The 13,685-nt window shown below is 41.0% G+C and overlaps 1 protein-coding gene across 2 annotated transcripts in view; it reads left to right on the forward strand.

Moving 5' to 3' along the window:
- Positions 1 to 404: 404 nt before the first annotated feature.
- The window catches only part of znf521 (zinc finger protein 521), a 114,574-nt gene continuing 101,293 nt past the window's right edge, over positions 405 to 13,685 (forward strand). Inside the window, exons 1-2 of one of the 2 annotated variants that reach the window (XM_088014856.1) lie at positions 405 to 1,226; positions 8,262 to 8,315. In XM_088014856.1, the coding sequence (XP_087870982.1) occupies positions 1,187 to 1,226; positions 8,262 to 8,315 (94 nt within the window). In that variant the 5' untranslated portion in view covers positions 405 to 1,186. The remainder of the gene's footprint in view (positions 1,227 to 8,261; positions 8,316 to 13,685) is intronic. The other variant, XM_088014855.1, reaches the window with a different exon arrangement.

A 13,685-nucleotide genomic window follows, 5' to 3' on the forward strand; every position in this document is an offset into this window, starting at 1 on the left:
TTTTTTTCATTAACAAAAAATTCCCTCTATATAAAGCTCCTTCCACATCCCTTTGAATTTCCCTACTTTTCTATTTCATACATGCAGCCCAACAGCCGCACAGAAAATGTCTTTCTGCTTAACCATTTCTACCAGAAGGGGGACCAGTCCGTCTGCCGTAGACGGAGAGTGGCCGACGGCGAGCATGAAGGCAGAGGAGACGCCAGGGTGAGCAAGCCGACTCTGGGTTTAGAGTTCGACTCCGGATCCGGGGACCGAGCGGATCCAGCAATCCGCATCTTGCCACAATCCCTCGGATTTTAATCATGCCTCTCTGTCTGTGTGTGAGTGCAGGCAGGCTGACAATGATTTCCTCAGTGATTACGTACAGAGCGAGTCCCTGCGGGGTAGGGGCCCCCTCTGGAGCCATCCTGATGGCTTTGGGGGCCTTGCTTCCATTTTCCATTATTATGTGGACTACCGGAGCGACAGCGCAGTCCAAGACCTTGCAGGTTTGTGATGAGGAGGGAGCTTCCATCTTCTCTCTGCTTCTTCAACCTCTTTTAAGAGCAATTTAGACGTAGACTTAGATCAGATTCCCGAACCTAATTCATGATTAGCTGACCGCAGGGAGAAAAGGCAAGAGAGTCTGCAGTAGTTTTTATACTGTTAGGTGGATATGAAGTAAAAAAAAAAAAGTGTGATTATCATTTTTTTCTGTTTTTTTTTTATTTTTTATTTTTGTGGGGTTTCGTTGCATTTTTTTGAGCTCTCGCAGGAGGCGTTTTGCAGATGCCTTTCTAACGCGGATGCATTTGAGATGAGAAGCGAAAAGCTTATAGCAATATTCCGCTTTTCATCTCTTATCTGAGCGATCATCATGCCCACACGCGTGTGTGTTTTCCCGGAGAAAGGACGCGGCATGACGGGATCGGCACATTCTCGCACTTTTCCAGCTCAACTGTAAACACACCGATCGGGGCTAATTGGATTTTATAACATTCCACCTACTCATCACAAAATAACAACCAAACTCGCGTCCACACCGCGCGGCCACGCACGGCTGGAAGTTGCATCTTTCTGTAATGGCGCGATTTTTCAGCCAGAGCAATTTAGAGATACCATACCTATAGACTATCCCGTCCTACACTGAAATTTACAAGGCAGAAACTGAGCAACTTCAGCTGGGGGTTTTCTTTTCTATAGGATGTCGCGCCGCAAGCAAGCGAAACCAAGATCACTGAAAGGTAAGTGATAAGCCTGTGTGTTTTTACTGGCTCTCTTAAAACATTTGCGCTTATTAAAGGAATGGAAACGTGTGTGTTTTCCATATCTTTTTTTTTTTACACATTTCAATGTGATCTATAAAAGAGCGGTAGCATACGGACTTTATTGGAGAAAAAAAATAGTAATTTATATTCTAATTAATTTCTAAAAAAGCATATCGCCTTCAGTTATGACTGGATTGTAGTGACAGTTAAAGTGCAAGGGCAGGGCAATGGAGAATGTCAGATAGAGAGAGAAGAAGAGAGAGAGAGCAACAGCGGAGCGCGACGCTGGCGCACATCTGGATGCGTTAAAGACGCTCCAGGTCGGAACTTGAGCCGTCTGATGGAATGGGGGGGCTGGGTCACGTGATCCACCTCTGTCTGAGAAACTAAGGTGGAAACATTTTATATGTGAAGGGGGAAAGGGGAAGGCTTGTGATTTCTTTCTCTGCGTGCGAGCACGGATGTCTATATAAAGAGAATTTAAAGAAGGATCTATAAAGTTACATTCTAGCCATCTACATTATTTATAAGTTAGATTATGCAAATGTGGAAAAGTGTGGGGGGCGGGGGGGGGGAGAAAAATCTCCTCTCTACACACTATTTTCCTTTCATCCCCCTTAGGCTCTTTGGCTTTTACACAGTTGCAATGGTTTGCAATTTGATCCACCATTTGTCACTGAGTGAGAAAGGGGGGAGGGAAAGTGAAATAGAGACAGCAACACAGAGCAATATGCACACACGCTCTCCACACATGACTTTTCTGAGTTGCATATTTACATATTTAGTGTGTGTGTGTGTGTGTGTGTGTGTGTAAGAGGGGGGAGAGGGGGGGAAATGGGGTTCTGCTGAGTTTTGGAGTTTGAGCTCCAGTTCATCTGGCAGGCATTGTATTTTGCTCAGCAAATAATTGTCCACAATTTCACTTTCTCAGCTTGTGGTCTGTAGACCCTCTTTTCCCCCTTCTTTCTTCCATTCTCTCCCCCCGTTTTTTCTTTCCTTTCTCGGAAGTCTTCCTCTCAAAGGAAGATTACATGGTCTTGTGGTAGTACATTCATGCAGCCACCATTTTAAATCAATGCCCAGGAGAGAAATGGAAACTTGAGTGCACGCACATCTTTTTCAAAAATCGTCTCCGTTTTGCAGTAAACAACTCCATGCAAACGTGCTCCTATTTTCTCGAAAACAATCGGCACTGACTAGTTTCTCTTCTTCGTCTTTTCTTCTTTCTTTTTTTTTCGCTAGGTGGTGTGACATTGGTTATCCTTAAAACAAATGTCTTTTAAGCATAATTGTCTGCTGCCAGCATTCTACAAGTGTGTGCGAAAATATTCAGGAGAACATCTGTTTAGATTTGTGCACATCGACGTGTGAGACAGAGAAGGGATGTGGAGTGAGCAAATCAGCATGCAAATGAAGTCAGAGTGATGACATTGTTTGTATTTGTCGTTGTCACCGAAAATTGAAATTGGGGGGTGGGGGAGGAGAAAAAAAACAAAAAAAAGGGCTGTTACTTTTGCGTCTTCATTTCCACTGCCTTAGCCGAGGCAGAAGTGGAGCGATACGTCAGAGACATTTCACAGTTTTTTTGGATCAGACCCAAGCCAGGCCAGGCAGATGTTATTTATTGTTCTTTGTCTATGTCTGTCCTCGGGGATTGAGATGCACTCATACAGATGTACATAATAATTTAACTTGTCATTTCCTTAAATTGTTTCACTCTTTCACACCGTTTTCAAAACGACCAAAACGAGCGTCTTATTTGTAGACTTGTGTTTCGGAAAGTCTAATTTTGTATTTGTGCTTTTACCCTCCCGTATATTCCTGTCCCTTGCAGACATGTGTGAGCCTGTGTCTGAATAGCTGCATGGTTTCAGAGTTCAGGTTTCACTTTTTGAGAGTGTTGTTTTAGGGCAGCGGTCAATGTGCTCATAAAGAACGCGTTGTCCGGCAGAGTGCAGAATAAACAGGTGCAAATGAAAGATGCGGGCATAATGTTTATGGATACCACAGACGTGGTGTGTTTGTAGAAGAGATGACAAAATAATGCTATGACAGTTGGCACTATTGCTTTTTTTTTTTTTTTTTTTGCTGTCCACCCCTCGCCCCCCTCCTTGTGTAGCCCTCCACCTCCTCCACATGCATACCCACTTTCTCAGTCTTGGCGGCTTGTGGGAGTCAGAGGTTATGTTTTTTGGTCCCATCGAGGAAAAGGGCAACATTACAAGTCCCGTTTCAATTAAGTCTGAGAGACAGATCCGGCTACGTTATTGCTTGGGGGAATAAATGGCACAGGACGAGACCATACATCATTCGCTTATATGCAAACACTTCACCCCGGCTGCTGACATTTACTCAATCCCGAGCCTTCCACGTTTCTCAACTGTAGGCACATTGTAATTTTGTTTTGATGCGCAGTGGCTTTGGGTCAGCACTCAGTGAGCAGTAAGGGAAGGACGATCTCGCTCCTGAATCCTGCACGACCACTGCCACGTCGTCTGTCCTACAGTGCTTCCTGAATAATGTCAGCCTGGGTTGACATTTTTATTCCGAGCACAAACGACACTCCCAGCATTCACCCGTTCATTGGCTGAGGGAGAGAAGTTTCCAGGTCTGTCGTTTGCATGTATAAATGCATTTTCCGCACCATTTACTGCGAGTGTAGCGATTGTCCTGAAATCAGGCCTGTGTCATGTACACCTTAAATATTTGATGCTTTTTTAGAAGCAGAAATCTTGCTGCCACGCGAGTGAACTCTGGAGGATTGGCGTTCTGTAGTCACAGGAAAAAGAAACGCATTATCTTGGCCGCTAATGAATTCTTCATGTGTCTGATTTGTGAATACTGAAACGGATCAGAAATGTTTCAGTGTCTGCGGGAATCAATCGACTCAAACGCTCAGTCTTACATAAAAAAATAATGTTTTTTCAAAAAATAGTAAGTCGAAGAAAAATGTTCAAAAACAGCAAACACTGTTTCTAATAAAATTATTGTTTTTTTTGGTTTTTTTTTAGATTTCACCAGTGAACTCAAGTAGGTATGAGAAGCAGGGCCCTCCTATCATCACATATTCTGTAGAATCATGGAACAAAAATGTCACTAATGTTAATTATTTTAGTTTGAAATAACTTCCAAACTCATGTAACGCATGTAAAATGTTTACTGTGGATTGTCACAAACGACTATTGTAATTAAGATGCAGAAATGCACTGTATTTTTTTTAAATAACATTTCTCATATTTCCTTACATTCTTAGCAGTTGCGTCATCCTCAGCTGCTTTAAATTTCAGTCCGTTCACAATTAATGATCTGTGGCATAACACCCATTAACGCTTTTCTAATGTGACACAAAAATATGGTTTGGAATTATCATTAAGGAAATTATGATGAAGCCATGGAAAAAAATCCCATTAGCACGCCTGTCAGTGTTCTTGACGTGCGGCTGAGTGTGTTGGACCCGGGTGTCGCGGGAGCTGGCCGATATCTGTCCCTTTTCCGTGGCATGTGTCGCTCTTGTTGTCATGGCTTGTCTGCCACATGGAGACACACTTCTGAGTCAGAGACAGTGACTGATTCGTACCACTGCTGTTTCTGATATAATAGTATGAGGATGAATGGCATTAATATTTTCTGGAAGCTGAATTTGCACAACATGCATAATGAGATTATTGATTCATGAGATTTAGAAAAAAAAAAAAAAAGAACTGGCACAAATGGGGTGGTTTCCTTTTTTTTGTGTGCAATTTGTTTCACACAATACGTGAAACAATATGTGAAGGACTACAAATATTATGCAACACAATCAACATGCTTTTCTGCAGCAAATTATTTATGACACTAATCACCAGTTCAAATAATGCTCATTAAGAAAGTTATTCATGTGCAGTGCGTGTCCTCCTCCCTCCCTTCTCCCCGGCCCTAATTGAGGAGGGTTGACCTCTTGACCCGAGCTAAATTGAGTTGTACTCCCCGTGGCGAGCGTCTCCTTCCCGGTCAGTCAGGGCGGATTACACAGCCATTGTGTTCGGCACTGTATCGTCCTCGCTGGCTGTAACCAAGCAGATGAGTCACGCATATCCAGGAACACACTTCGGGGCTGTTTAAATGTCTGCGAGTAGCTCACCCCCAACACACACCATACAAAGGCTTACAGGCACAAGTATGTGGGCACACTTGTGGAAAAAGAGCATAAAACATATTCTCTATTCGTACACCTGTATGTGCTTACACACACACACACACACCCCTAAATCTATTGTCTTACACGATCTGATATTCTTTTCTTCCATTTGGGTATTTTAAATAAGTGCTTTTTGGACCTTTTCCAGGGTATTTTTCTCTGCATTTGTCTTTGTTTTATTTCTTTTTTTTTTTTTTTTTTTTTTACATATCAGATAAAAAAAACAACAACATTGAAAATATCTTAAGGCTATTTAACAACCGTTACATGTGTTTATGGTCAGTATGTTAAGTGTTGCAGATCTGCTTTTTTTCCTGCTGCAATTTAAAAAAAAAAAAATTAAAGGTTCTTTGGCCAAATTGTCCCAAGTGTGCTCAATGCTGTATCAACAATGCGTAGCACAATGATTGCAGCCTGACGTCGCCTGAGTGATACACTGTACCTTGTCAAACATTAATTAACTGATAGCAGCGATGCGCCTACAATACTGTGAACTAAGTTTTACTCAAGTCATTACAAGCCAATCATAAGCTTAAGAACACATTAATTAAAAAGCCTCTGTTAGTTATATTTGCTCGGTTCTCTTTGTTAATCATAGTCCAGCTTGCTAAAAACATCCCTTTACTTGACAGCTTACCCTTCGCGATCGCTCCAAGCTGGCTATTAATTATCAAGCAGCCAGGTACAAATGAGAAAAGCGTTTGCGTGGCGGTGGAAGTTGTTTACTTTAAATGGCAAAACTTTTAATAAGTTCACCGTGGTGACAAATCATCGCAAACTGCAGTAATGTTTAAGTTCTTATGGCATTGTAAGATAGAATTTTCTGCCTGAGCTCCCTCATCTCGCCAACAGTGACGGTAATCAAAACAAAAACTCTAGCTCCCGCCACCATTCTCTGATAGAACGGCGGGGGATTTATTAGGACCCCCTATCTGTAGCCCATTTAAATGATCCGAGATGCAAGGCGCTCAACAGTGCTACAGAAACTCATTAAACTCTCAGGGCGTCAGTCACAGAGGCCTCCTTTAACAGGACAAGTTTTCTCCGAAGGCTGAAACAGCGGTTCTGAGGGGACGCACTACCGCAGTGGTGTCCAACTAGGACCATGTCACCATTTTTAATTGATTGAGCTAATTAATTGTCTGACTTTTGACCTGTTGTTTTGCATATTTTCCATATGCAGCACATGGATGCATTGAAGGGAGTCTTTCCAAAAAGAGCATTACAGGCATGTAAATGGTTATTTTCTGGAAGTCGTCATGGACTGGCAAGAAAACAGACATCTTCTGCTGTTTTGTGTCTCGCAAAAAAGCAGCTCGACTCTCCTCTTCATTTTTCCACTGATGTTTGTCACCCCGCTTGACACGGACTCTTACTCCCCTGTGGAAAAGGCTTCTGCCACCATAGGATCCCCATCTTAATTATGCAAAGTACAGGATATTTTGTGCAATTTTAAAAGTGCGCCAATTTCTGCTTTGGCAGTCACTGCCATACTCCCCTACTGGGAGGTCCTGTCAGTCCCCCCACACCCCCCGCTTCAACTCCCTTCCTCTTTGCCCAAGAAAATGAAAGGCTAGAAAGAAAGGACATAATGGAGAATGCATTTCAACTGCAGGGGTGGAACGCAGAGGCGTATGAAGTCCTCAGTGAGACCCTCATTTTACATAGAACAGGTGGGAGACTCTTTTGTTCTGTTCCTGCTGTTAAAATCCATTTCGTTTCTTGTGCTTGACATGCCACAAGAAAGTCTCTCCAGCTCTAAAAAGGCTCCAATTTAAAAAGGTTCTGCCTTTAACTAAACACAAGTCATGCTTTTCCAACGCTTGTGTTGTTGTCAAAAAGTCAAAAGTGACTTAGTTGCCATGCACCTAATGAGCAGAGTCTCCATCAAGCTATCTCTGTATCGTCACCCTCCCTGTTAGAGTAAAAGCACTTTGCTGCTGCTTTGACGGTTATGACACAGAAACTGAAGCTTAACTGGGTATTTCATAATAACAGAGATACACCAATAAATTGACCAGAGAGGGGAATCGGCTACTTTTCCCTTTATCAGGTCTGGCCAGTGATCAAATCCGGAAATGTTTTTATACCTATTTATTTGATGCATCAAAAGCTTAAGTTTAATAACGTTTATATCAAATACAATAAATCAAAATGTTTAATAAAAAAAGTTTAATAAAAACAGACTAAGGTACTTTACTGAATACAGAAATTTCCTTGTACCATTTTTCTTCTTTAATAGAATCAAAACTGCTACTTCCATAAATGGACCTGTAGCAAATATTTATTTTTGATGTGTTACAGGTAAAGGAAGTAGTTAGATCGGACCTTAAGGGAAGCCAACAATCGGTATCGGCAAGGAAACTGGTGATACTTTTAGCATGTGCATTTTGATTTCTGTGCACTGGAATCTGCTCTTCCGTCTAATTTGTTAAACTAGCATGCTGCTTAGTCGTCTTACTAATGTAGTCATCAAGGTATTTTTTATTTTTTTTTTTCCTCTGACTTAGTCGATGTTGATATCGGGGAGGCGTTCCAAGGGAGACGTTTATAATTCATCACGTCATTAACTAGTCCAATATGTTATTTACGTGTGTGGCTGTTTGCCTTTTTGCCAGAGCTCCTACACTTGAAAGGCTTGTGTGGATTCCCAAACCACAGGTTGAGCCATCGAGAGCATCTGAAAGCTCTTTTAGTTTCCATATAGAAGAAAAAGAATCAAAAATCTCAATTTGTCAAAGTTGTTTTTCACTGTTAACTGTTTCTTTCCTTCCATTCCCCCCCTCTTCTCTTTTTCTTTTTTCTTTTTTTTTTTTTTTTTTTTCTGGCAGTAGAAGACAATGTGACAGAGGACCAGCACAGTCCTGGGCAGACTGCCATTCCAAGCGGTAATGCTCCATTTCATATTTCATCATTTTCGGCTGGAAAGTGGATCATGTGTCTGTATGCGTATGTGTGTGTGTGTGCGTGTGTGTGCGTGTGTCTGTCTGTAAAACCTTAGTTTGGACAAGACTGATGAAAAAGTATGAGGTTTCCTGTTTTTTACGGTTTTCATGGCGTAAACTGTATGGTTGCATGTGTTTTCCACAAGAGAAAGGGAAAGGGCGGTGATGCATCGTCTTGTGTGTATGTGTGTGTGTACGCCGGGTCTGCATGCATGCATGCATGCCAGTGTGCCCATAGCCGTCCTTGTGTTTCTGTGTGTTCTTGCTGTCTTTTTCTTTTTTTTTTTACACTCTTTGTTTCCCAGCCCCTCTGTATGATGTAAAATAGAGCTTCGCAGATGAATGTGTCCTGTCTCCATGCGTGCCATTCACAGTGGCCCTCCAGGAACAGAGCGGTAATTCAGGTCAGGCTAGCAGAAAGCCCCCTATGAATGAAGTCTGCTTCTGATGCACCACACAGTATATTTTCATTTCATTTGTCTCTGGTAAAGGTTAAGTCTCAGGCGTGGTTATTTTAAACCCGATATGGATGGTTTTGCCCAGCAGGCTGGGGACCACGAGTACACCTAGGCTGCCACATTAGTCCGGCATTTACCCATAGCTCTCTGAGTGCTCCTGTGCAAAACACTAAGGCTGTGTGCAGCACTATAAATACTTGCTTGGCTCAGCTATGTTTGATCTTTTTAAAACTTTTATGTCTAAGGAGTTCTGGTGTAAAGAGATCTCATGCCACAAGATCTTGCGATATCGCCACAGTATTCCTTGCCAACCTCTATCCACTTGCTCTCAGCTTGTGATCAAGTAACTTTATATCATTTAATTAAATTGACCCCAGATATGACGGTGATCGTTGTGTATTTGTTGATTTTCGTTTTCAAGTAAGACAGGCAGCAGTTTTTGAGCTTTCTGTTGTGTTGACAAAGTTGACTGGCAAACGTACACCGTTGGTTTGGCAATACTTGGTTTCAGAAGCATTAAAAGCCTTCATCAGTATTTATCTGATAGAATTTTGGGTACTCAGTGTCATAAATATTAAAAAGTGTACAAACAACCTGAAAATTAATACTATGTGTGAGTAACCAATGGCACCTAACAATGCTAATGTTAACATCTGCTTTAAAGTTTACTATTGGGATTAAGCTTAAAGATTAATTCAGTTTTCTGGATAAGTCTGAATTACACTTGATAACCTCAAATTTGAAATATAAAACACTGATTTAAGCGGAAGTGGATAATTCTACACTGCACACGTTTGTATGTGCATTGTCCCTGTTGTTATAAAGCATTTCGAACTTTGTTTTATGAGCTTGGACTGCATTTGGTCCATTCCAGTTTAAGATTAAAATGTGACCAAACCTGATCTGGATATTTCTGCTGAGAATCGTTTCTTTAAAACAGATTCTAATTTGTGGAACCTGATTATATCGCTTTGATTGTTGCCACCACATAGAAAGCAGTATTATTGTCCCGGTCTTTTTTTTTCTTTTTTTTTTACTCCTGTATTGATAAGTATCAGTTGGTTCTTTTGTGAAAAGGAGCTACTTTTCCCCCTTCCTAACCCTGGACATAAGAGACTAACTTGCCTCAGAGATCTCCTGTCATCCAGAGCCAAGGCAGAGCTAATGAGTGTGCCTGATTACAACGACCCCCTCAGACACACAAATCTCCCCTCTCACCGTCCCTCCACCGCTTCTATCTCCAGAGTGAGGGGAGACAGCCGCTGCATGATCGATGTCTGCCTGTGGAGAAATCAGGAGGGCGCACAAATTAATTTCTCACTTTCCTCATTTGACTTCATCTGACTGATTTATTTTGTGCATGGATTGACGGACGGTCAATGAGAAAATGAGCCGTTTCGAGTGGAAAACTTTTAAGTTGCTGTCAAAGCCGTCACCCGCAACTTTAAAAATGTTTCGACACAGGTAATCAAACAGCGGTCGCTCCAACTTACAGCTGAAAAACATCAAGTCGAAAAGCAACAGAAAGGGCTCACCTGATTTTTCCCCGTCTGGCACGTTGATGGACAGTCCCACAAAAGCCGTTTGACTTCTGACAAGCCGATAGCTTAATCAGACAGGGTTTCAAGACCTGCCACTGTAAGTTGTGGACTTTTGTGACTCTGCAAGCTTGCTGCAAGTCCTGCATCTTGGCTCTCATTCATATTTGATTAGTAGCAGAAGCAAAGGATAAATTCTAACAAAAGAGACTCCTCTAACAGATAGACACTAAAATGTATAGTACAGAGAGGCAGGAACAGCTTGATGTCTGAGATTTAATGAGGCAGTATGCTTTTTTTTTTTTTTTTTTTTCTTACCAAGAGAGTCTGGGGCGGCTTAAGATCTGCAGCTTGGCTGTACCATTGTACAGCCTGTATGCAATTATGCCACATGCTTTGTCCTTGTTTTCCCGCCTTTACATACATTATTTTTTTCTTGCTTACTTGTTCTTGGTGAAGTGAGACTGATATGGCTTTTTTTGTTTTCCCCCCTGTAAGATCGTTTCACCTCTGTCATAGGAAGGTGGCTGAGAACAGTTGTAGAGATCTGTAGTCTTGGCTAGGTGCTGTAGTGCATGTTCAGAGTAGTGTGGTGTCATTGTGCGGCGTTGGAGACTCTGGCTCTGCTTAGGTTCCGGCTGCCCACAGATCAATGTACTGCAGGGCTCACTACAGCAGGAAGAGGAAGGGACTCTTTCACTCCACCACTTCAGAAAATCATACTCTCTATTATTCATTTCCTTTGATGTTTTCCTGCACTAATGGCATGGCAAGGCGCTCTGTTCAATATTATCACTCCCAGTGAGGGAGTTGGTAAGACGGAAAGAGAAAGAGCATTCGGTATGTTCAAATGTTGTTTCTCATTCAGCTGCTTTGATTTCCCCCCTCTTTCTTTGTACGCTTCTATCTCTTCTGAGCGCTCAGGTTTTACTGGTGGCTGATGGCGATTGTGTACCTGCGCTTCCGTCAGTCAGCGTTCTCTCGCTGTCTCTCTCTCTCTGCGTTGTCTTCATTGTTTGTTCTAACCATATTGTAATTGTTTGAGATCTGTATCACTTTCATCTCAGCTCAGCGTGCATCATAATGTTTTTTTGGTTTTTTGTTTTTTTTTGTTTTTTTGGGAAAATGTACGGCAATTTTTCTTCTTTTTTTTGTGCTAAATAATAAACCCAAATTGTGATGTGTTCAGAACGGTTAGAGAAACAGCTCTTGACGAACACCTTTGCCATTCTACTTTTACATTTCCTCGCATCTGAATATTAAGCTGTCCTTTAATAAGAACTTGGAGGACTGGGGGCGGGTAAAACCTCACACATCAACCATAAGAACCCCTCCCACCCCCCCAACTTCCTCCCTACATCTTCACCTCTACAGTCTTTCTATATAAGTAAACTCCTAACAAACGCTAAGAATCCCGCAAGTTCCAAGCTTGCAGCTTCATCGCCTGGATGATGATGTTCTTTAATGATGGGGGGGAATGAGTCGATCTGATGAAGAGTCCTCTAAATCCCATCCACACAGAGGAGGGTACACTCAGAGGCACATGTGGCATTAGAATGTGGTGTGACCTATATATGTTGGGTGCTCAGCAGAAGTTTTAGATTTTTAAATAATGAGGTGCCGGCAAGCCTGTGAAGGTTATTCAATCTTAATGTCCTCCTATTTCTGACAGCCTCCCTCACTCTGATAAAGAAGTGCGCTCACCTTTGATCAGGCCCGCCGACACGTGTCGACAGAAGCTGCTCACTGGTTAAAATAAATTCTTAATTTGAACTTGGGGGTGGGTGGTTGCAGGGTGGTTTGCCAGGGAGGGAGACGGGTGGGGGGTGGAGAGGGGAGTCGTGAGACGAGGATCTCTTGAAAACGATGGAAGGGGGGGGGAAATGAGCGGATCGGTGCACTGGTAATGATGTTTTTGACACCACGTTCTTTCATTGCACAAAGAACGCTCCATCAGGGTTTTAGTCTGATTGAGGCCAACATGCTTCTTTCTCTTCAGGCATGAGAACACAGCCCTTGGTGATTTTATTCTTCTTTGTATGTTGTGCCTAAGTTTGGATGAATGCAAAATTAAAACAAAACATCCATGAATCTTTCCCTTGTTTTAGGATCTTGATGCTTTTGCCTAACCTTTTCGCTTGGGGTCAGACACAATTCTGTCCCAAGAGGATCTTATTCAGAGTTTAACTTTCCTGATTAGGATTCTGTTGAGTACAGCCTTCACTGAAGCTTTGTGTCATGAGACTGAAATCCTTACAGTATGATAAACATACTACAATGCTGTGTGAATGGATTATAACACAGACGTTTGAAACTAAATGTTTCATCTGATCTAATTGCTTTATGTATATCAGAAAGAATTGAAAATGTTTGACTGATATAACATTAGTATTGTTATATAACAGATATAACAATATTAATTTTAGCATTCATATAATTAGTTTTTTTTTCTGTAGTGCATATCAATTTTATGTATGTATGAGAATCATTAATCGGTAATAAAAATTGCGGTGATGACAAGGATGCCTTCCAATCTCAATAAGAAATGACCAAATTACCAGTAGAAACATGCAAGAATATGGTCTAGCAATTATAAGAATGGTTTTATCTCCGTAATGCCAAAAAAATATTTTTCACCAAATACTTTTTAATAAGGTGTATGTTAAAAATTTATGTTTTTTATTTTTTTTTCAGCATTGAACTTTCTTTTGAAAGATCCCGGTCTCATTTTTTTCAGAAACCACCATCTTTGTTGAATTATGTTGTTTTTTTTTTGTTTGTTTTTACACCTAAATCTGTCAGGTGTATAACAATGTGAAATAAATGTATGTATATGTGCAATTTTATTTTTTTCTTTTATTTTTTTGTGTTTTACCCTATTTAAAATTATCAAAATAATTTATTATATTAAATTATTTTTAATACAGATCCTACTACTACTACTACTAATAATAATAATAAGTTTAATTATAAAATATATATATATATATTGTACCTATTTTCATTTAGTTGCATGAATACAAAAAGCTAATATCAGCTGTCAGTTTGTGTGGTCAGCTGTAGTTGGTTGCTTAGCCAATCCTTGTTTCAAATATTTGTTCTACTTGAAAGCAAAGAGGAAGTATAGAAATAGTCTTTCAGCCAGCTGACCAGCAGTGTGCAGCAATTGATGGAGGAAAGACAGTGCTGTACTACTTTAAGCTCTACACAACCAGAAACACCTCTAGCCATTGTATCGGTTTCTCTGTCTAAATAAAACAAACTTTATACCATTGGAACATTATGACGAAAAACTGTAGCACTGCTACAATATACAA

Source organism: Poecilia mexicana, unplaced genomic scaffold (assembly GCF_051168715.1).
Source record: "Poecilia mexicana isolate PSO_F unplaced genomic scaffold, ASM5116871v1 scaffold_17, whole genome shotgun sequence".
NCBI lineage: Eukaryota > Metazoa > Chordata > Actinopteri > Cyprinodontiformes > Poeciliidae > Poecilia > Poecilia mexicana.